Here is a 24,404-nt window from a genome sequence, read left to right as displayed (position 1 = left end):
AGCGGAATATGACAAGTATAAGAAGGGGTTGCTGAATTGATGAGACTGAAACGAAGTAAACAACACATGCACCTACAGATTTTTGCTGCCAAAACACAACTGGGTCTTGATAAATGCTTAAATAATCCAGATAAGAAAATCAAAGAAGGTTGAATCAGTTCAGCTGGACACAACGTTTATTGACAGATACGTTTCATCACTCAACTAAGTGACATCTTCAGTCTAAACGGACTGCAGGGATCCCCACCCTTATAAACAACATGGTACAATACAGTGCCTAACGACCGAAACCAACGACCAGTTTCATGCGTAAATATGGTTGTGACCTTTAACTAGAGTTTCGACGGCCATGTGTACTATTCACAGAGGATTGGGGAATAGCTGCAATCACAGCATTGTAAGATGACAACAGATGTACTCTGTCGCCATTTTACCATACTGTCCACGCCCATATTTGCATATGAAAATTGGTCGTTGGTTTCGGTCATTAGGCAACTGTATTGTTTATAAGGGTGGCGGTACCTGCAGTCAGTTTAGACTGAAGAGGTCACTTAGTTGAGTGATGAAACATCTGTCAACAAACGTTGTGTCCAGATGAACTGGGCTAAGTGTTTTGTAGCTTTTTGAAGGCCTCTGACACCCAGTAAGAACTTTGTTTACATCCACGGGCCTCAAAGAACTGCAGCAATAGCAGAAACAAGTATCTATAAATGGCTTTGGTGTTGGCAAACATGCTGGGTATCTGCTACCTTTCTGTTTGAATTTACTTGTCTTGCTTGATTGGGGAGGGACTCAGACCAGGGTCTGGTTTGTTTTGGGGTGTTTTTTTTGGTGGGGGGGGGGTCGTCCAAATTGCTGAATTATAGAGGTCATATTCAGGTAAAGATTACTCATTGCACCTTTAATGTGGCTCTCTTTTTATTGTTTGATGTTAATTAAATAAATAGTCTAAATATTGTCAACCTACATACATCATGTTTCAGTCATCTGTTAGTGTACTCTGCTGTAATTTAGTAATGTTCAAATCTGAATTAGTTTTCATTTTAGCTCTTGATGTTTAACATAAAAAATAAGCTTTTTTGGATATCAGATATTTGCAAATTGTCTTTTTTGTGTGTTTATTCTCGTGCTCAATGCAATGACATTGCTAAATTGTAGGTAGGGTCATTTTGCAAATTTAGTAATGAGCATATGATATCAACAAAGGGGTCAAATCACTAAAAGAACATGATTCGACTTCCGGTAAGATGGCGACTTGAATAGCAGCACAACTTTCTGCCTCTCGCAAGTTGGCTAAAATAAATCCTCTAAAACACTAAACTCGACGCAAAAAAAGGAGAAATGAGAAGAGGAGGTAATTCGAGTAAAGGTAGCCGTACAATCCAAAAGGGTAACGCACCAGATACACAGGGAGCGAAGAAACAGTGGGAGCAAGGTTGTAGCAAACACGAGGTTGAAGAAGCTACAATGGCGGCGGCCACAGCTGAGACATTGCGTGCCGGATTAGCAGCTATCGCTAAAGAGATACAAGGATTCAAACAAGAGCTACGAGGTGACTTTGCCAGCCTCAAAGATGAGGTGAAAAGGGAAGTGAAGGAAGAGATTGCTTGCTTCCGAGAAGAGATGACACAGAAGTTTGCAGACAGCAACGGCGAAATACAGGCGCAGAAAGCGCACATGAGTGAGGCCCAGAAGCGCATAGCCGAGCTAGAGGAATGGCAGGCAGACTCGACAGAACTGCTGATGGACATGTCGACCCAAACGCGCCAGATGCAAGAAAAAATAATGGATCTGGAAGGGAGGCCAAGGAGGAACAATATTCGAATCTTTGGTGTACCAGAGGAGACGGAGGGAGGCTCCATTACCCAGTACGTGGAACAACTCTTGAATACTCAACTTGACTTAGAAGAAGGGACCAATCTCCAGATACAAAGAGCTCACAGAGCCCTCGCTCAGAAACCCCCTCCGACAGCTCCCCCCAGGTCAATAGTGGTGAACTTTCAACAGTTTGATATAAAAGAAATTATTCTCAAGAAAGCATGGGAAAAGAATAAGATAGAGATAGGGGACAAACGTATTTACTTTGATCTCGATGACGCAGCTGAAGTGGTCCGGAAAAGAAAATCATATTTGGGCATTAAGAAAGTGCTCAAGGGTAAAGGAATTCGTTTCCAGACACCCCTCGCCAAAATAAGGATCCACTGGAACAACGGAACGAAGACATACGACAATGCCAGGGAAGCTGCGATGGACATGAAGACGAGAGGCTGCGACATCGAGATACCAGACGATGACACGGCAACCACGGCCACAGAGCAGGTGGAGGCGACTGGGACGCGAGCAGGGTGGCAACGAGTCCAAGGCGCGAAAGGAGGACGTGAAGCTGCACAGCGAGCGAAAGAGAAGCTCCGGGCCTATCGGAGAAAGTAGGATTGGTATCCTTCTGACTGAGTTGAGCTCCATTACAAAAGGCTTTGTCATCACATGCCACGGAGAGAGGTAGGCTATACGGCTGCCAAACGTTGGACATGCCTAGACAAGGCTGTAAGGCCTATCCCATGTGATGGGCAAAATGTCAAGTCTAGAGTGGGGCCCTTTCTGAAAAGGATTTCCCCTTCACCTACCAACGGGGACTCGGGGTGGTTAGGCCCCTTTAGTTGGAAGTTATTTTTGTTGTTGATTAATGTGTTTTATATTTGTAGTTTTTTTGTTTGGAGCTCCGTGGGAATATATGGAAAAAGAGTATCAAGATGTCTAGATGGTTCACACTACTAAAATAATGTCGCTGAATGTTAATGGTCTAAATATGGTAAAGAAGAGGGAAAAGGTTATGATTAAGCTAAAAAAGGAGGATGTACAAATCATATTCCTCCAAGAGACCCATTTAACACAGACAGAGCATGGGAAACTTAAGAAATATGGGTACAGACATTCATATTATAGCTCCTACAAGGAAGGGCGCAGGAGAGGTGTTGCAATTTTAATATCAAACAAAACTCAATTCGGTTATGATAGGGAGGTTGGAGACAAGGAGGGGAGATATATTATAGTGAAGGGGAGGTTAGAGAACAAACCAGTGACATTGGTAAATATATACGCCCCTCCTGAAAGTGATAAAAGATTTTTTAAATCCTTGTTTGACGAGATAGCAAACGAGTCAGAGGGGGGGTCTTGATTTGTGGGGGAGATTTGAATGTCGTTTTGAATCACAAAATGGATACGACCAGTATCAAAAGGAATCAATCACAGGTCACTCGGTTTGTAAATATATCACTGGAAGAGATGGGGATGGATGATGTGTGGAGACAATTACACCCTCAGGAAAAAGACTATACACATTACTCAGCTGTACATAAAGTTCATTCAAGGATAGACTATTTCCTTATGAGCAAAGACGATATTTACAGAGTAAAGGAGTGTGGGATTGGAGGGGCGGATATCTCAGATCACAATCCAGTATATGTAGAAATTAATTTGAATTGTAGAAAGCGAAATACGGTTTGGAGGTTTAATGTGGGTCTACTGAATAGTGAGCAGAGTAAGATTATGTTAAAGACGGATATTCGGACATGTCTAGAAGAAAACAGCAATGGGGAAGTAGACCCAACAATATTTTGGGATGCCATGAAGGCGGTCATCAGGGGAAAGTTAATAGCGCATTCAGCATTGATCAAAAAGGCAAGATCAATTATATCCAGAAAGAATACGGACAGTTTAAGAGAAGTGGAGAGGGAATACCAGACTGCGGGAAACCCTGTGGTGTTGGAGCAAATCAAATCGGCTAAGTCAGACATTACTAAAGAACTGTTAGATGAAGTTGAGAAAAAAAGCTTGTTTCTCAAACAAAGATATTATGAAACAGGCCCGCGCGCAACTAAACTGTTGGCAAAACGTATTCGCAAACAGCAAGCAGTTGGCCATATACATAAGATCAGAGACCCCCATTCAAATGAGTTAACGAATATACCAGAAAGCATAGAGGACATATTTTTGGGATATTATAAAGAGCTACAACCCACACCTGCACCCGAAGCGGAAATTAATACCTTTTTGAATTCATTAGATTTACCCTCAATTGGACAGCTCCAAAATGACAAATTAACAGCTGACATCAAGATGGAAGAGGTGATAGCTGCAATAAATTCTTTGAGAAACAATAGAAGCCCGGGCAGCGATGGATACACTGCAGAATGGTACAAAGTGTTTAGAGAAGAGCTGGCACCGATACTTCTGAGATCCTTCAATTGGACACTTCACAATAATAAGATACCACCATCATGGTCAGAGGCAATAATCACAGTCATTCCAAAACTGGGAAAGGATAAAGAATATTGTGGGAACTACAGACCTATGTCATTATTAAATGTAGATTATAAAATATATACGACAATTATCTCCAAACGGTTAAACTCATTCATAGGTGATTTGATAGATGAAGATCAAACAGGATTCATGAGAGAAAGACAAACGCATGATAATACCAGAAGGACAATGCATATTGTTGATCAAGCGAGTAAGAGAAAACAAGCTACACTATTAGTAAGTTTAGATGCAGAAAAAGCATTCGATCGGGTGTCTTGGAATTTTTTGTATGCAGTATTGGAACGACTAGGGTTCAGCAATAAGTCAATACAGTGCATTAAAACATTATATCAACAACCTAATGCTCGGATTAAAATAAACGGGAGTTTAACGGACAAGTTCAGTTTGCAGAGGTCGACAAGACAAGGATGCTGTTTGTCTCCCACACTGTTCGCGTTATTCATTGAGCCTTTAGCGGAGGCCATTCGCCAAAATGAAGGAATTAATGGAGTGACAGTGAATGGCACTGTCCACAAGGTGGGGCTATTTGCTGATGATGTCATAGCCTATCTTGAGCAACCACATACATCACTCCCTCAACTAATGAAGCTACTAGAACTATATGGTTGTAACCCACATGATTACATGTACCCTGTGACGTATATAAGTTCCACGAGTAGCCTCTAGGAGGCACACGAGCTACAGAGTTTAAACCATGCAAACAACCATCGACAATAGAGAAGAGAAATACGGATATTTAGAAATACGGACAACTTTGACTATGGATACCTGAATTATTGATATTTGAACTACGGATATTTGAGCTAAAGGACATTTGAACTACGACAAAAAAGATCCCTCACACGAAGCTTCCTTGGTGAGCCGCTAGCCAAAGCTAAAAAGTAAACAGCTTTCTGTGTTCCATGTAATCATAGCCATTTACGTAGGATATCTTGATTTTATCCAAAGACAGATGATCTCCCGTTGAAGGAAGAAGGAAGACTCTTTTCTCTTGTGTTTTGTACGCTGCTGGAATCCTGACTGGTTTTTTAGTACCCCGAACAACCCCCCTTGCTACACCCTTTTGGAACCCTTGGATACCCCCTTTGGATTGCCCCCATCATCGCCCTGGATTTGGATTCATCATCATCGCCTCTACATTAACTTGCCCCTGTGATTGTGGTAGGATCTGGACATTGCACCTTGCACAGATTGGAAGACTGAATCATTCCCCCTTTTCTTTTCTTTATTATTTTCTTTGAGTGCACTCATACTTTATTTTGGATTATTTTCTTTAATTTGTTAGTGTAGAATATGGCTGCATAAGTAATATATTAGAAGGGTATAAAATAGAATATAGATAGATATAGACAATAAATAGAATATTAGGAAGAACTTTTAAAAAGTATAATAGAGTAAAATATATATATACACTACCGTTCAAAAGTTTGGGATCACCCAAACAATTTCGTGTTTTCCATGAAAAGTCACACTTATTCACCACCATATGTTGTGAAATGAATAGAAAATAGAGTCAAGACATTGACAAGGTTAGAAATAATGATTTGTATTTGAAATAAGATTTTTTTTACATCAAACTTTGCTTTCGTCAAAGAATCCTCCATTTGCAGCAATTACAGCATTGCAGACCTTTGGCATTCTAGCTGTTAATTTGTTGAGGTAATCTGGAGAAATTGCACCCCACGCTTCCAGAAGCAGCTCCCACAAGTTGGATTGGTTGGATGGGCACTTCTTTGAGCAGATTGAGTTTCTGGAGCATCACATTTGTGGGGTCAATTAAACGCTCAAAATGGCCAGAAAAAGAGAACTTTCATCTGAAACTCGACAGTCTATTCTTGTTCTTAGAAATGAAGGCTATTCCATGCGAGAAATTGCTAAGAAATTGAAGATTTCCTACACCGGTGTGTACTACTCCCTTCAGAGGACAGCACAAACAGGCTCTAACCAGAGTAGAAAAAGAAGTGGGAGGCCGCGTTGCACAACTGAGCAAGAAGATAAGTACATTAGAGTCTCTAGTTTGAGAAACAGACGCCTCACAGGTCCCCAACTGGCATCTTCATTAAATAGTACCTGTTAGAGCCTGTTTGTGCTGTCCTCTGAAGGGAGTAGTACACACCGGTGTAGGAAATCTTCAATTTCTTAGCAATTTCTCGCATGGAATAGCCTTCATTTCTAAGAACAAGAATAGACTGTCGAGTTTCAGATGAAAGTTCTCTTTTTCTGGCCATTTTGAGCGTTTAATTGACCCCACAAATGTGATGCTCCAGAAACTCAATCTGCTCAAAGAAGTGCCCATCCAACCAATCCAACTTGTGGGAGCTGCTTCTGGAAGCGTGGGGTGCAATTTCTCCAGATTACCTCAACAAATTAACAGCTAGAATGCCAAAGGTCTGCAATGCTGTAATTGCTGCAAATGGAGGATTCTTTGACGAAAGCAAAGTTTGATGTAAAAAAAATCTTATTTCAAATACAAATCATTATTTCTAACCTTGTCAATGTCTTGACTCTATTTTCTATTCATTTCACAACATATGGTGGTGAATAAGTGTGACTTTTCATGGAAAACACGAAATTGTTTGGGTGATCCCAAACTTTTGAACGGTATTGTATATATATATAACACATCTAATTTAGTATTGATATTGAAATAACTTTACTTTGAACTGTTGAAATAAATTGGTTTTTTTATTGTAAACTATACCCACGAGTGTGTGTGTTGTCTTTGGGGTGAGTACTAGAATCCGGTCTAGAAAAAAACCTACACCAATCTCCACTGAACTTAGACATTAGACTGTAAACTGTCCCTGCGCAAGCATAGGCCCATTCCCCTGTCGTGCAGGTTACAGAAAGTTGTTTACTTTTTAGCTTTGGCTAGCGGCTCACCAAGGAAGCTTCGTGTGAGGGATCTTTTTTGTCGTAGTTCAAATGTCCTGTAGCTCAAATATCCGTAGTTCAAATATCAATAATTCAGGTATCCATAGTCAAAGTTGTCCGTATTTCTAAATATCCGTATTTCTCTTCTCTATTGTCGATGGTTGTTTGCATGGTTTAAACTCTGTAGCTCGTGTGCCTCCTAGAGGCTACTCGTGGAACTTATATACGTCACAGGGTACATGTAATCATGTGGGTTACATTCTCCCTCTCTAAACCGCATCAGTCTCTGCATGCGTCTAAACACTGTATGGTCTTGCAGAGGGCACTCTAGAAGAATCAGGGACATTTCTGCCCAAACTTTCGAAAAATGAGGCCATGGCTAGGACTAAAGGTCTTCCTAGTTCACCATAACAGAGTCTCTCAGGGGGATGTCTTTCTCTGATAGATCTTCTGATCGGTTCGCTCTCAGACGGGTTTCCGTCAGACAGGTCAGCCTGGCCTGTCACACCAGTGGGCGGTGCACTCTCGGGTTCAAGTGGGTTGTTTTCAGGTGAACGTCCTTCAATAGGTCCAAATTGAGGTACAACAGTAGTAGATGATGCGGGGTCTCCCTCAGGTAAGTGTCTTCGAACAGGTTGAGAGAATTCATCTGTGACTACTTCTGTCTCACGCCCAATTGGTTTCTTTTCAAGTAACTGATTGTGAACAGACCCAGGGGTATGGGGTACTTCACTAAGGAGTGGACTATCAGATTGGGAGAACTCCGACGGACTTGGATTCAACCCGACTGGGTTCAACAGTTCCGTGGCACGTGCTAGAGGGGTGGCCTGTGTGGTTGTCCTAATGCTTTGGGGAAACCTTGTGGAGATCTGTGGATAGCAATCCTCATCCTCGTCACTGCTGGGCATATCTGGGTCAACAATATTGTCGTGCCTGGTCTGCTGCGAGACTGTTTCCCTGCGTCTCAGCCTCCTTGTTGGTAAGTTTGTGTCAGGTTCTGAGACTTTATCTGTAACAGGTAGAAAGCCGCAGGGCAGAAGAAGGTCTCTGTGAAGGGTACGGTGTGGACCTTCACCCTGTTCTTGCTTGACGACATACACTGGGCCATCTCCCATCCTCTTCACCACAGTATGGACTTCCTTTTCCCATCTGTCCGCAAGTTTATGTTTTCCTCTTAAATTGACATTCTTCACCAGGACTCTATCTCCGGTAACAAGTTCTGCGGCTCTGATCTTTTTATCAAACCTGGCTTTATTCTTCTCTCCCATCTTCTTAGAGCTTTCAGAAGCAAGTGCATAGCTGTCTTGGAGGCGCTGTCGAAGATGTTTAACATACTCCGAATGCGACTTGAATCCAATTTGGTCTGGTGTAAGGCCTAGAACCAGATCAATGGGTAGTCTTGGCTGTCTACCAAACAACAATTCATATGGAGAGTAGCCTGTGGTGTCATTTTTCGTGCAATTGTATGCATGGACTAGCGGTTTGACAAAGTCCCTCCAATGATATTTATCCTTGTCTTCTAGTGTCCCGAGCATGCTGAGAAGGGTCCTGTTAAATCTCTCGACAGGGTTTCCACGTGGATGGTATGGCGTGGTTCTGATCTTTTCGGTTCCAATCAGACAGCACAACTCCTTGATGGTGTGGGATTCAAAATCTCTCCCCTGGTCACTGAGAAGGCGACTTGGAAAACCATACTGTACAATGAAGTTTTCCCACAGTGTTTTGGCAACCGTATTCGCCTTTTGGTCTTTCGTGGGGATGGCAACGGCAAACTTGGTGAAGTGATCTGTGATGACGAGGATGTTTCTAGTGTCCTTACTATCAGGCTCAATACAGAGGTAATCCATACACACCAGTTCAAGGGGATAACTGGTCTGTATATTCTCCATATGAGCAGCATGCTGGGAATTGGCTTTCCGCCTCACGCATCTTTCACAAGTCCTACACTTCTGTTCAACAGACTGAAACATCTTTGGCCAGAAAAATCTGGAACAAACAAGATGAAGGACACGCTGAGCGCCAAGATGACCGACTTCATCATGAAGGCCTTGCAATGCTCTTTCTCTGTGGCTACTAGGCAGCACCAGCTGATAGATCTGATTCCCACGATCAAGACATTTCCTGAACAGTACTCCATCTATAAGCTCTAGTCTATTCCATTCTCTAAGGAGCAGCTTGACTTCTGACAGTTCAGAGGACATCTCTTGAAAAGTGGGTTTTCGGTTTCCTTGAATGAAACTGATCACACGTCTGATAGATGGATCCTGTCTTTGAGACTGATACCAGTCATTGTGATTCATTCCAGGGAGGGTGCCTTGTCCAGAGAACACAAAGTCATCAGGGATGGCAGAAGCATCTAAAGCTAAGGATTCAGCAAGAATGGGGAGTTCTGGCTGCAAATAGTCAGCCAAAGTGGTCACAGAGTGGCGTTGACATAAAGCAGACAGCATGTCACCAGAAACAGTTTTGCTTTCTCCATCCAAAACCCTTTGCTTCAGCTCTTCTATCCTCGCTTTCTCCTGCGTGAACTCCTCATCTTCTTCTGACGGACTCTGGGGTCTTCTGGACAACCCATCGGCATCTTGATTGCTGATCCCAGCCCTATACTTTATGGTGAATCTGTAGGTTGACAGAGCGGCTAACCAGCGATGTCCTGCTGCATCAAGCTTTGCTGTGGTCAACACATAAGTTAGGGGGTTATTGTCTGTTAAAACCTGAAATTCTGTTCCATAGAGGTAATCATGGAATTTCTCACAGATGGCCCATTTCAAGGCGAGGTACTCTTGCTTGTGGGCAGGATAGTTTTGTTCACTCCTGGCTAGCTCGCCAACTTTCTGTAACCTGCACGACAGGGGAATGGGCCTATGCTTGCGCAGGGACAGTTTACAGTCTAATGTCTAAGTTCAGTGGAGATTGGTGTAGGTTTTTTTCTAGACCGGATTCTAGTACTCACCCCAAAGACAACACACACACTCGTGGGTATAGTTTACAATAAAAAAAACAATTTATTTCAACAGTTCAAAGTAGTTATTTCAATATCAATACTAAATTAGATGTGTTATATATATATATATATATTTTACTCTATTATACTTTTTAAAAGTTCTTCCTAATATTCTATTTATTGTCTATATCTATCTATATTCTATTTTATACCCTTCTAATATATTACTTATGCAGCCATATTCTACACTAACAAATTAAAGAAAATAATCCAAAATAAAGTATGAGTGCACTCAAAGAAAATAATAAAGAAAAGAAAAGGGGGAATGATTCAGTCTTCCAATCTGTGCAAGGTGCAATGTCCAGATCCTACCACAATCACAGGGGCAAGTTAATGTAGAGGCGATGATGATGAATCCAAATCCAGGGCGATGATGGGGGCAATCCAAAGGGGGTATCCAAGGGTTCCAAAAGGGTGTAGCAAGGGGGGTTGTTCGGGGTACTAAAAAACCAGTCAGGATTCCAGCAGCGTACAAAACACAAGAGAAAAGAGTCTTCCTTCTTCCTTCAATGGGAGATCATCTGTCTTTGGATAAAATCAAGATATCCTACGTAAATGGCTATGATTACATGGAACACAGAAAGCTGTTTACTTTTTAGCTTTGGCTAGCGGCTCACCAAGGAAGCTTCGTGTGAGGGATCTTTTTTGTCGTAGTTCAAATGTCCTGCAGCTCAAATATCCGTAGTTCAAATATCAATAATTCAGGTATCCATAGTCAAAGTTGTCCGTATTTCTAAATATCCGTATTTCCCTTCTCTATTGTCGATGGTTGTTTGCATGGTTTAAACTCTGTAGCTCGTGTGCCTCCTAGAGGCTACTCGTGGAACTTATATACGTCACAGGGTACATGTAATCATGTGGGTTACATGGTCATTTATCTGGATATAAAATTAACATCTCAAAAACACAGGTTCTAGTTCTCAATTATACTCCAACCACAGAATTCAAGGGAAAATTTGACTTTAATTGGAATCTAAACAAAATCAAATATTTGGGAATTTACATTACCAAGGAATTGTCTAAATTACATAAAGCAAATTACGGCAAGATCAACGATGTGATGCAAAAGGATACTGATAGATGGTCCACTCTGCCACTTGACTTCAGCTCAAGAATTGAGACAGAATGAATATTCTACCAAGGCTTCTTTACCTATTCCAATCGTTGCCTGTAGAGGTGACTCAAGCTCAATTTGATAGGTGGGATAGGACAAAATCTAGATTTATTTGGGGAGGGAAGAAGCCCAGAGTAAGGTATGAAACTCTCCAACTCTCAAAGGAAAAGGGAGGTATGGGTTTACCAAATCTAAAAGAATATTTCAAAGCTGCCCAGCTGAGATATGCTGTTGACTGGCGTAGGCAAGATTACATGGCCAAGTGGAAAGTCATGGAAAGGGAATATGGTGGTACCCTATCCAGAATATTTTAGGGGATAAAGAAGTATACAAGAAAACAAAAACCCACGTGGATTCAGTCACATTATTTACACTGGGGTTATGGTTTAAATTGATTAAAATCAACAAATTACAAGATGAGATACAGTTATTGAGATGGGTAGCATATGATAGAGACTTTACTCCAGCGAGGCATGACACTGTTTTTAAACTGTGGGTTAACTGGGGAATCACAGCATGGTGCACTCTAGAGGAAAAAGGGGAGATGGAGAGTTTTCAGGGTATGAAAGACAAGTTTGATTTGGAGAATCATGACTTCTTTAGATATTTACAATTAAGGGATTATTACAACAAACGTATCAGGGGAGGACCCTCCATGGAGGTGAACAGTGTGATTCAAATTATAATCAACGCATATAAAGGGAGAAAATCTAGGACTATATCTGTACTATATCAAGCTCTCACAACTAATAACCACTCAACTACATAGTATATAAAAGAAAAATGGGAATTATAATTTGACACAGAAATTACAGAGGAGGACTGGCAGAATATGTGGAAAGTTCATCAATCCTCCACTAGTTCGGGGATATGGAGGGAATTCTCCTGGAAAAATCTGATACGTTTTTTTATTACACCAAAAATCAAAAATAGATACTCCAGCACCAAACTTTCATGCTGGAGGAAATGTGGAACAGAGGATGTAGACCACTCGCATATATTTTGGAAATGTAATAAGATAGCGATGTTTTGGGAGATGGTTCATGATGCAATACAAAAGGTACTGGGATATGACTTCCCTAAGAGCTATATGACCCTCTGTTTCTGTAATTCTAAAAACGACGATATAGGGCCAAGTGATAGATGTTTGGTTAAGATACTGCTGATTGCGGCTAAGAAGGCAATCACAAGAAAATGGTGCCAGGTGGACGCCCCCACACAAGGACAATAGCTGGAAATAGTGGAAGACATTCATACAATGGAGAAACTGACTCATCGATTGAGACTTACAGTACCTCGGATGGAAGACCAGTGGAAGAAATGGACATGGTTTAAGGAGCAAACACGCGACAACATAATTCATGACAACACTTAAGACTGGAAAGTTAGACGAAACACAGGAAGCTCATGTAGTTCATTTTTTTTGTGTGTTTTTTTGTTTGTTTGTTTTGAGTTGCCCTGTTGGGCTTGTGTGCAAGTAAATGTAGATAATTCAATGTTTACTTCTGAATACGGATGATTGACCTAAAAACATCAATAAAAACTAAAGTGATAAAAAAAGAACATGATTCACCGTAAAATTAATAAAGAAATTGTGTGGAGAAGGTATCAAAAATCTTAAAAGATCATAACGTAAAGCATGATTTAATCCCTCAAAATATTCAAAGCTCAACCCTTTGGCAATTCCTGCTTACTTTGCTACTGGAAGTTGAATCTATGCATTTTCATTGTGTATTGCAAAGGGCAGTGTGTTAGTTTGGGTATGTGTGTTAGTTTGGGTATGTGTGTTAGTGTGGATATGTGTGTTGGTTTGGGTATGTGTGTTAGTTTGGATGTGTGTGTTAGTTTGGATGTGTGTGTTGGTTTGGGTATGTGTGTTAGTGTGGATATGTGTGTTGGTTTGGGTATGTGTGTTAGTGTGGATATGTGTGTTGGTTTGGGTATGTGTGTTAGTGTGGATATGTGTGTTGGTTTGGGTATGTGTGTTAGTGTGGATATGTGTGTTAGTTTGGATATGTGTGTTAGTTTGGGTACATAACACAAACACCTCGGACCCAACTACACCTGTGTGTGTGTGTGTGTGTGTGTGTGTGTGTGTGTGTGTGTGTGTGTGTGTGTGTGTGTGTGTGTGTGTGTACAGAGTGATCTATCATGTCAGCAGGAGTGTGAGTGTTCCTCCAGGACACAGGAGGCGTCTCTACCTCCTCTATCTAACACACACACACACACTGAGGAGTGACGTGACATCACCCTAAACCCAACATGGAGAGGTTCAGTGAATGTGGAGGTGAAGGTGTGGAGGCGTGTCAGGGTGTCAGAAGAGACTCTGTAGAAGGACAGAGTTCCAGCAGACCAGTCCAGATACACTCCTACTCTGTCAGAGGAGGAGGGGGAGATACTTATCTTTGTGCCTCTACCATTATGACAGGCAGTGTATCTATCACTAGTACACATCAGACTCCAGGACTTTTCATTATATCCAAGATGACCGTCTTTACCTCCTCCTCTCCTTGTGATTCTTCTGTAAGTCACTCCTATATCAACAACTCCTTCCCACTGTACCTCCAGGTAACAGCGGTCAGTCAGACTCTCGCTACTTAGAACCTGTGTCCAGGAGTCAAATCTGTCTGGATGATCAGGATACGACTGCTCCTCCATCACCCATGTCACCTTTCTGTAGTTCTCAGACAGAAGGAGGCGTCTGTGTGCTGTGTTTGGGTCCAGTGTGAGTTCACAGGCATCTGATGGAGACAACAAGACACAATACAGCAACGGGTGTTGATCTAATATTCTTCTTCTGTTTGTTTTGTGTTGATTTAGTCACAGGTTGGAGCTCATCTATCAATATGTTCATGAATGTGTAGGTGTCCTCGTGTACTGTATTTGTTTTGCCACATGTTCTGCACGTGCATCTTGTTTAAAACGCAGCTTCTACGTCACGTGATAAGAGCTCTATAAGACAACTGGACATGTCTATTTCAACTGAACAGTTTGACATTAACACATTATTTTAACTGTTTACACAAATAATCAAAGCACTCTTTGTTATTGTATTCCTGCTGAGTGTTTGTGTGTACACGCATCATAATAAATAATGTCACCCATAATAAATAATAAACATAATAAATAATGTGAATCATAATAAATAATAATCAGAATAATAATCAGAATAAATAATGTGAAATATAATAATAATAATAATCAGAATAAATAATAATCATAATAAATAATGTGAAATATAATAGGTCATCCATCCATTATCTTGACCACTTATCCTGCTCTCAGGTTCGCGGGACTCTGGAGACTATCCCAGCAGCCATTGGGCAGCAGGCAGAGAGACACCCTGGACAGGCCGCCAGGCCATCACAGGGCTGAGAGACACACACACACACACACACACACACACACACTCCTAGGGACAGTTTAGTACGGCCAAGTCACCTGACCTACATGTCTTAAGACTGTGGGAGGAAACCGGAGCCCCTGGAGGAAACCCACACAGACAACATGCAAACTCCACACAGGACGACCCAGGACCACCACCAAGGTTGGACTACCCCGGGGCTTGAACCCAGGACCTTCTTGCTGTGAGGCGACCGCGCTAACCACTGCACCACCGTGCCGCCATAATACTAAATAATGTGAATCATAATAAATAATGTAAATTATAATAAGTAATGTGAATTATAATAAATAACATGAATTATAATAATGTGAATTATAAAAAATAATGTGAATCATAATAATGTGAATTATATTAAATAATATGAATTATAATGTGAATTATAATAATGTGAATCATAATAAATAATGAGAATTATAATAAATAATATGAATCATAATTAATAATGTGAATTATAATAAATAATATGAATCATAATAAATAATGTGAATTATAATAAAGTGAATTATAATAATGTAAATCATAATAATGTGAATTATAATAAATAACATGAATTATAATGTGAATCGTAATACATAATATGAATTATAGTAAATAATGTGAATTATAATAAATAACGTGAATCATAATAAATAATGTGAATTAAAATAAATAATGTGAATCATAATAAATAATATGAATTATAATAAATAATATGAATCATAATAAATTATATGAATTATAATAAATAATGTGAATCATAATAAATAATATGAATCATAATAAATAATGTGTTTAGTGAGAGTGTAGATTAAAATATCTTCTCTGACAAATACCCAGACTGGTCATAAAAACATTGTGTACAGTCAGTACAATGTACTGGTTGTGACTGGAAGTGGTGCAGAACATCTTCTCTTGTTGTCTTCAGAGACCAGATTGTCTCAAGTGTACTTGAGTTCCTGTTAGAAGACTAGACTAATACTTTATGTCTATCTCTGCGCAGATGAAGTGGATTATTAAACCGTTATAAAGAATCGTACTGATTACCGAACTTCTGCTGGAGGGAAAAAATGCAGCCTCCGTTTATTCGGTAGTTTGGGGAGAAGAAGAAAATGAACAGCGTCTCAGTGACGTAATCAATCCGCGCATGCAAGCGCAACACCGCCCACTTGTGGAAAAACAAAGTCGTAAACAAAATAATAGTACACAGTAACACATAGTCATACAAATACACTGGTGTCATATCTCAACACTCCCACTTATGAATCACGTGCTTACTGTATACCTTTTCTTATTCATAGAACAAATGAAAAGAAACTTGGTATAACCCATACCACTCACATTTCACACACCAAACATTGCCTTAGCAAATGTCTTCAGTTTTACCTTGGATGCGGGCTTCGTCATTACACCCGCAACCATTTCGTCTGTAGGGCAATACACCAATGACATCCTTTCCTGTGACTCCTTGGAGTACACACAATGGTCTGATTGGTTTTGTGTAAAACCATCACCTGTCAAACACTCGTGTAACAGTAAGTTCCAATTGCGGCCAGACTGCTTGAGGCCGTAGATTGACTTCTCTAGTTTACACACTAGTTTTTCTCCCTTCTCAATATAACCCTCAGGTTGTTCTATGTATATGTCATAGTCTATGGGGGCATGAACATAGGCCGTCTTTACATCCATCTGGTGTAAAATCAAGTCATACTGAGCCGCCTTCTGTAGAAGCACTCGAACACTTGTTAGGTTGGCTGTCGGCGAAAATGTCTCCCCATAATCCACCCCAGCTCTCTGGCTATATCCCTTTGCTACAAATCTAGCCTTGTACTTGTCGTGTCCGTCTATATCTGTCTTTATCGAATACACCCACCTTCCTCCCACTGTTTTCTTGCCCTCTGGCAATTTCGTAAGGGTGAATGTTTTGTTGTCTCTTAGAGACTCCATTTCCTCGTCCATTGCCCTGGACCACTTTTCTGATTCTGGCGATTCCATGGCCTCTTTAAAGGTCAGAGGGACACCGCACACTGCCCTGTATGCATAATCTATAGTAGTGAGTGAGCTGTCGTCACTGTCGCCCTGACTATAGTCAATCAGGTATCTCGGAGGGTTGCGTTCCCTTTGGGGGTACCTCCCACTGGCTGAGGCTTGTGATGTCACCCTTGGGTGCTCCTCGTCATCATCCTCGGGTGCTGACGGTGTACCGTCAGTCTGTACTCTAGGCTGAGTTGCAGCTGTCTCAACAGACTTTCTCTCTCTTACCCAGTCTTCTGGGTGCAGACCTGGTGTCTTAGTATAATTTTCACTAGTTGCCTTGTGTATAAACTTAACTAGTCTGTGTTTCTGTACTTTCTCTTGGTCAGGGTAGTAGACTAGGTAGGTCGGGCTGTTCTTGTCATGTCCTACAAAACGCCCCCTCTCACATCTAGAATCTAACTTTCCCTTGTCCTGCTGGTAAGCATAGCATTCTGCCCCGAACTTTTGCATTCTAGCCATGTTGCACTTTTTTCCTGTCATGCCGTGTATGGTGTAGTGCCTGTGTGCTTGTTGAAGCATCCGTTTCTGGTGTGGGCTGCCTCCTGTACAGCATAATGCCAGAGGCTTTTTGGTAGACCACTATCTATTAGCATACACCTTGCCATCTCGAATAGTGTGCGTCCTTCTCTCTCTGCAACGCCATTTTGATGGGGAGAGTATGGGCAGGACGTCTCATGTCTTATTTTGTTCCGTCTCAACAGGGTTTGAAACTCCTTGCCTGTAAACTCAGTTCCATTATCTGACCTTATGCATTTCACTGTCCCATAGGGAGCTACATCTGCCAGAAATTTCTCGGTCGCTTGCACTGTGTCACTCTTTGTTTTTAAGAAATAAACACACACAGCCCCTGTGCACACATCTGTAAATGATTGCATGTACCTGAAACCATTAATGGACTCGTTTGCCACAGGACCGGCTAAATCAGTGTTTACCAACTCCAGTGGTGTCTTGGCTTTGTCTGTAGATTTCCTGTTCCTGTTTTGGGTAAACTTCCCTTCTATGCATACTGCACACTCTTTGTCAGGTTTACACACTTTACCCTTTATATGCATACCATCAGTGATATCCTGTAGCTTTATGATATCGTCATAGTTGCAGTGGCCCATTATCTCATGCCAAGTTTCTATATCATGGCTCACATGGCACTTTTCAACAACACATTCAGTTTGCAAATAGTACATTTTCCCCTGTACAAAAATGTCAAAGCTGGTACCATCCGGTGACATCAGGGCACCTCTGCCCTCTTCGAAGAACACACTGGCTCCGTGTGCTGTCGCAGACTTCACAGAGAAGAGCTCTTGGGGGTACGATGGAATATATAGTGCGTTCCGCAGTGTCACTCTACACCGTCGCCCCTCACTGTCGAGCAGACATACCGTAGCATCTCCCCTGCCCTGCACCACACCAAAGGTGCGCTTACCGTCCGCCAGCTCCATGCAGTGTTTCTCTGGCACGAACGAGCTGTCAAAGCTCTTGAACTTCTTCTTATCATTGACTATGTGGGAAGAAGCCCCACAGTCCACAATCATTCCTGGTTTGAACTGTTGCCGTCGTCCTGGTCCTGCTGAGCTGGTCTCTCCAGCCTGCACTCTGAAGATGTAGTTCTCTTCTTCCGCAGTATTCCCCGGTCCCTGACCTCGACCTGCTCCGTGACCACCGCCGCCGCTGCCACCTTGCTCGCGTGCACATCTGGCTCCATCAGCGCAGTCCTTCTTCTTGCACACTTTGTCCGTGTGACCCTTGATCCGGCAGAAGCTGCACCACACGCTGCGTGTACAGTCCGATTTCCGATGGCCTTTGTCACCGCATCGCCAGCACACCGTTTGATCATCTTCTCCCTCACAGCGTTTCACTGGCTTTTTCTTAGGCGCTGCGTGGGCCTTCATCACCCTCTCGGACGTCTTGTCCGATGCTGTAGCATTAGCTACATCTTCTGCCGCCTCAAAGTTTCTCAATTTGGCCTTAAATTGTCCCAATGTCAACTCACTGTCGCCATGTGTCACCATTAGAGTGAATGGCTTATATCTCTCGGGTAACCCCCTCATCACCATGGCCGTCATTAGTCCCTCACTCGGTGCTTCTCCCGCCCCTTTGAGAGACGTAATGATTTGTTCAGCTCGGATAATGTATTCGGTTATCGTCTCATTATCAGCTTTCTTTAGCCCAGTCAATGTTACATACAGAGTGACAATCCGGGGTCTGCCCTTACCAATGTAATGTTCCCGCAACACCCGTAGACTCTCTCTACCGCTGTTCTTCGTTTCTCTGAAGATCAGTCCCAAGCTTGTGTTGTCCAATAAAGGCGCCAATACGCAGTAGGCGTCCGCGTTCCGCTCCTCGTCTAGGGCCTGCTCTTCCGCTGTCAAAGGTCCCGCGGGCTCGGTAAGAATGGTGGTTTTCAGCCCCACACCATGCATGCAACAGAGCATTCGCTCTTCCCACAGTTCATACTCATCGGCCTGTCCGTTGAATGTGGGCCACCTGCTCTTCTTTCGCTCCATCTCCCTAGGTAGCGTTAGCTTAGCTTAGCGTTCCGTTAGCTTCCCGATAGCTTCTCTCGATGCTAACTAGCTTCACACTTGCTAACTTGCTACTCCGTGCTAACCTGCGCGCATCCCGCCATCCGAGGTTATCACACTTCGTGTACTTCTTTTATCAAACTACTAAATAATCCAACGTTATCTGGGCCCATAACCTGTTAGAAGACTAGACTAATACTTTATGTCTATCTCTGCGCAGATGAAGTGGATTATTAAACCGTTATAAAGAATCGTACTGACTACCGAACTTCTGCTGGAGGGAAAAAAATGCAGCCTCCGTTTATTCGGTAGTTTGGGGAGATGAAGAAAATGAACGGCGTCTCAGTGACGTAATCAATCCGCGCATGCAAGCGCAACACCGCCCACTTGTGGACAAACAAAGTCGTAAACAAAATAATAGTACACAGTAACACATAGTCATACAAATACACTGGTGTTATATCTCAACAGTTCCTAACAGGACAATATAGGACTTACTCTAACCTCAATATTTGCAAAAGTAATTAAAAAAACAGCAAAAACAGCCTTGTGATGACCTGGCGGCCTGTCCAGGATGTTTCCCCGCCTGCAACCCAATGGCTGCTGGGATAGGCTCCAGAGTCCCACGACACTGAGAGCAGGATAAGCGGATCGGATAATGGATGGATTTATTTGTCACATCCCTGCCTGGTCAGCCCCTCCCTCGTCAGGCCGCTCCCACTGCCTTACCTAGCTCATCTGGTTCATCGACCTCACCTGGAGCTCTCCAGAGCTCACACCTGACCTGCATCTCCAATCAGGCCGATCAACCCATCTCGGCCACGATAAGAAGCCACTCGGCTCTCCAGACGATGCCAGATCGTCCTACCACTACAAGTGTTTTGACCTCCCTCCCATTGCCTGGACCACACCTGTACACTTACCACGACCCTGCCAAGACCACCGCCAGTGCGGGAATCACGACCCTGCCATGCCCACCGCCTGTACGAGAGCCTTGTCCCTGCCTAAACCCGGCAGACAATAAACGTGCCTCTTCGCCCCCCCCCTCTCCCATCCTGTGTCTCGTTCTGATTTTGGGGCCTACACCTGTTATCCCTGACAGAACGATCTGGCCAACATGGACCCAGCAGACGTTGAGGCATTATGTGCTGCCATAGCCGGCCAAGGAACCCTGATCAGGAGACATGACGCCACCCTGCAGGATGCTGCCTCCTCTATATGCAAGCCCTCTCTGCCAGCGTGGGAACCCTCACCACTCGAGCGGCCCTAACAAACCAAGGCCTACAGGGCCTAACCCAGCAATTCATGCAGTTTCATGGCTCAACTAAACCCGATACTACAGCAAAACCCGGCCCAGGCCCCAGTCCAAGCCCCAGAACCTAGTCATGCCCCTGTACAGCCCAGGTGAGAACCTAGCATCCCCAACCCCAGCGGCCCTCTCGGCACAGCGGTGCTGTCGGCGTTGTCCTTCTGCCCGTCCACCGGAGAGGCCCTGCGTCCTGGTCAGCTCCCGATTGGTCCCAGCCGTCATGCCGCCTGCCTGGAATCCCTGGCCCCATTCGTTTTTCCCGCAGCTGCCACACCACCTCCGAGATCTGAATCCCCCGCGGCTGCCACACCGCCTTCGAGGTCTGTATCCCCCGCGGCTGCCGTGCCGCCCCCTAGGTCTGCATCCCCCGTGACCATCCCGCTGCCGCTGAGGTCTGTATCCTGCGCGGCTGCTGCGCCGCGTCCGAGGTCTGTATCCCCCGCAGCTGCCACGCCATGTCCGAGGTCTGTATCCGCCGCGGCTGCCACGCCACGTCCGAGGTCTGTCTCCCCCGCGGCCAGCCCGCCGCCACCTCCGAAGTATGGTTGCCCCGCGGCCGTCCCACCGCCTGCAAGCTCAGTCCGCCCCGCCGGAACAGGACACAGCCGAACCGGCGCCAATGCTCCCTTCTGCATGCAAGGTGGGCACGCTCGCCTTGGGAGGTTGGATTGGTGAGGGACGCCCAGAGGACTCAGCCCAACCCAGGTAACGGTCCTTCTAACCGTCTCTTTGTGCCTGACCAGGTCCGTACCCAGGTTCTCCAGTGGGCTTACACCTCTCAGTTCGCCTGTCACCCTGGAAACAACCGTACCCTGTTTAAGCACCGGTTTTGGTGGCCCACCTTCTCTTCAGACACCCATGACTACGTCCAGGCCTGCACGGTGTGCGCTCGAAGCAAGTCTTCTCACCTACCCGCCTCTGATCTCCTACGACCCCTGCCTGTTCCTAGTGTGGGGGGGGGTCTTGTCACGTCCCTGCCTCGTCAGCCCCTCCCTCATCAGGCCTCTCCCACTGCCTTACCTAGCTCATCTGGTTCATCGATCTCACCTGAATCTCACACCTGACCTGCATCTCCAACCAGACCGATCAACCCGTCTCGGCCAGGATAAGAAGACGCTCTGCTCTCCAGACGATGCCAGATCGTCGCACCACTTCAAGTGTTTTGACCTCCCTGCCATTGTCTGGACCACGCCTGTACAAGTACCATGACCCTTACAAGATCACCGCCTGTACGAGAACCACGAGACTGCCAAGCCCACCACCTTTTGACCTCCCTGCCATTGCCTGTATGAGTACCACGGACCTGCCAAGCCCACTGCCTTTTGACCTCCCTGCCATTACCTGCACCACGCCTGTACGAGTACCATGACCCTGCCAAGCCCACCGCCAGTACGAGAGCCACGCCCCTGCTAAGCCCACCGCCTGTCCGACAGCCTTGTCCCTGCCTAAACCCGGCATATAATAAACGTTCCTCTTTGGCTTTTCCCCCCATCCTGTCTCTCGTTTTGCTTTTGGGTCCTACCCCTGGTAGCCCTGACAGTATTTATCAAATGTGCTGATGTATGAAGTTTCCATCCTACTCCTGTGTGTATTATGATGACTACCAATCATTCATAAACTGGAGTCACATTCACGTGACCTTATTTATCATGAATTAAAATAAGCTAATGGACTGTACTGTATTAATATAGTCTTAATATGTCATGGCGAGAGCAGGGAGAGGACCCAAGTGCAGACAGCGGAGAAAAACCGGGCCAGAACAACTCTTTAATTACACAAACACTTACAAACAGCAGGTACAGACAAAGGGGAGAGCTCACAACAGGATGTGGCGCTTCCGGCGACCAGGAGTCTCCGTGAGTGCGTGAAACGATCTGATAGGGAACCCGGGAAACCAGGGGTAATATATACCTAGCGGGGCCAATCAGGGAGACTGGACGCAGGTACCGTATGGCCAATTGGAGAAAGGGGAGGGAGACTGGGCACAGGTGCGCCGAAACCCCAATCAGAGGATGGGGACGGGCGAGTCCTGACGACCCAGACCACACATTCATGACAGGACACCCCCAAAGGACGGATTCCAGACATCCCAAAAAAACAACCAAGAACACCAAGAAGGATGGACATAAGAGGGTCTGGGAGGGCCTCGGGACCCAGTGGTCAGGGAGAGGATGAATGGGGCCCGGGATCTCAGGTGATGGCCCGAGGGCTGGACCGATGGATGCAACTGTTCCGGAGGGGGACCAGGACGCAGGACCAAGGGGCAGAGCAGCTTTGGCAGATGGGCAGATGGATGACCCAGAGGCCGACGACGCCGACAAGACCGAGGCGGCCAGCAGAGGCCTCTGAGGTAGTTAAAAAGCTCCTCAGTGGCAAGGCGCCAGGTGTGTATGAAATTTGCCCCGATTCTGTTTGTGATATTCATGGACAGGATCTCAAGGTGCAGCCAATGTGAGCAGTGTGTCCGTTTTGGGAACCTCAGAAATGCATCTCTGCTCTTAGCAGATGATGTGATTTTGTTGGCTTCATCAGAATGCAACCTCCAGCGTGCACTGGGGCGGTTTACAGCTGAGAGTGAAATGGCCGGGATGAGGGTCAGCACCTCCAAGTCTGAGGTCATGGATCACTACCGGAAAATGGTGGATTGCTCCCTTCGGGTTGGGGATGAGTTGTTGCCTCAAGTGAAGGAGTTCAAGTGTCTCGGGGTCTTGTCCACGAATGAGGGTAGGATGGAGCGAGATATTGACAGGTGGATTGGTGCAGCATCAGCAGTAATGCAGACGTTGTACCGGACCGTTGTGGTGAAGAAGGAGCTGAGCCGGAAGTCAAAGTTCTCAATTTACCAGTCAGTCTTCGTTCCAACCCTCACCTATGGTCATGAGCTTTGGGTAGTGACTGAAAGGGTGAGATCGCGGATACAAGCGGCTGAAATAAGTTTCGTCCGTAGGGTGTCTGGGCTCAGCCTTAGACATAGGGTGAAGAGCTCGGATATCCGGAGGTAGCTTGGAGTAGAGCCACTGCTCCTTCGCGTCAAAAGGAGCCAGCTGAGGTGGTTCGGGCATCTGATTAGGATGCCTCCTGGGCGCCTTCTTTTGGAGGTTTACCGGGCACGGCCAACTGGGAGGAGACCCTGGGGTAGACCCCGAACTCGCCGCAGGGACTACTTGTCCAATCTGGCCTGGGGAACGCCTTGGGATCTCCCAGAAGGAGCTGGAGGGCGTTGCTGGGTAAAGGGACGTCTGGAGTGCCCTACTTAGCTAGCTGCCACCACCGCGACCCGACCCCGGAGAAGTGGCTGATGATGGATGAATGAATTAATATTAGCCCTAACAGAATAGTAATATTAGTCTTAATAGAGTCTCAATAGAGTCTTAATAGACTTTAACAGCGGGGCTCTGGGGAATCAGAATCAACTCAAAAGTCTCTCGTCATTCTCAGGAGGAAAAAAATCCAAAATGCGTCCTGTCCCTCAAAAGACGCTCTTGTCAAATCCTCTACAACACAAGGTGGGCCCATTTAACACGGGGACTTTACAGTATTGTGTCCCTTTAAATCTTCTTTTTCACTAATTAAATGAATATTACACAGGAAACAATCACAGGAAGTGTTTCCAGTCTGTTAATCATTCTAAACATTTTATCTCCCTTCAGTATTGTTAGCTAACATGTTTTCTCAAGTCTTTTGTTCATCTTTCTTCATATGTCCATATTAGAGGACAGAGTCTGTTCAAATAAGACTATTTCATAAATAAAAGTGAAGGTTCCTGCATAAAGGTGGCGCTGTGGAGGCTCCACACATCTTAGGTGTGGTCTCAGGTCTTCATACATTTCTGTCAGATGTGT

At 44.4% G+C, this 24,404-nt stretch overlaps 1 protein-coding gene across 1 annotated transcript in view; it reads right to left on the bottom strand.

Annotated features, from left to right (window-relative positions):
- Positions 1-10,938: 10,938 nt before the first annotated feature.
- LOC130126417 (NLR family CARD domain-containing protein 3-like) overlaps positions 10,939-24,404 on the bottom strand; it is a 52,412-nt gene continuing 38,946 nt past the window's right edge. The window contains exon 15 of the mRNA XM_056295924.1: positions 10,939-14,056. Coding sequence (XP_056151899.1) covers positions 13,470-14,056 — 587 coding nt within the window. The 3' untranslated portion in view covers positions 10,939-13,469. The remainder of the gene's footprint in view (positions 14,057-24,404) is intronic.

Source organism: Lampris incognitus, chromosome 16 (assembly GCF_029633865.1).
Source record: "Lampris incognitus isolate fLamInc1 chromosome 16, fLamInc1.hap2, whole genome shotgun sequence".
NCBI lineage: Eukaryota > Metazoa > Chordata > Actinopteri > Lampriformes > Lampridae > Lampris > Lampris incognitus.
The sequence above is the reverse complement of the archived record's forward strand: the minus strand, read 5'-3'. Positions and strand labels throughout refer to the sequence as shown.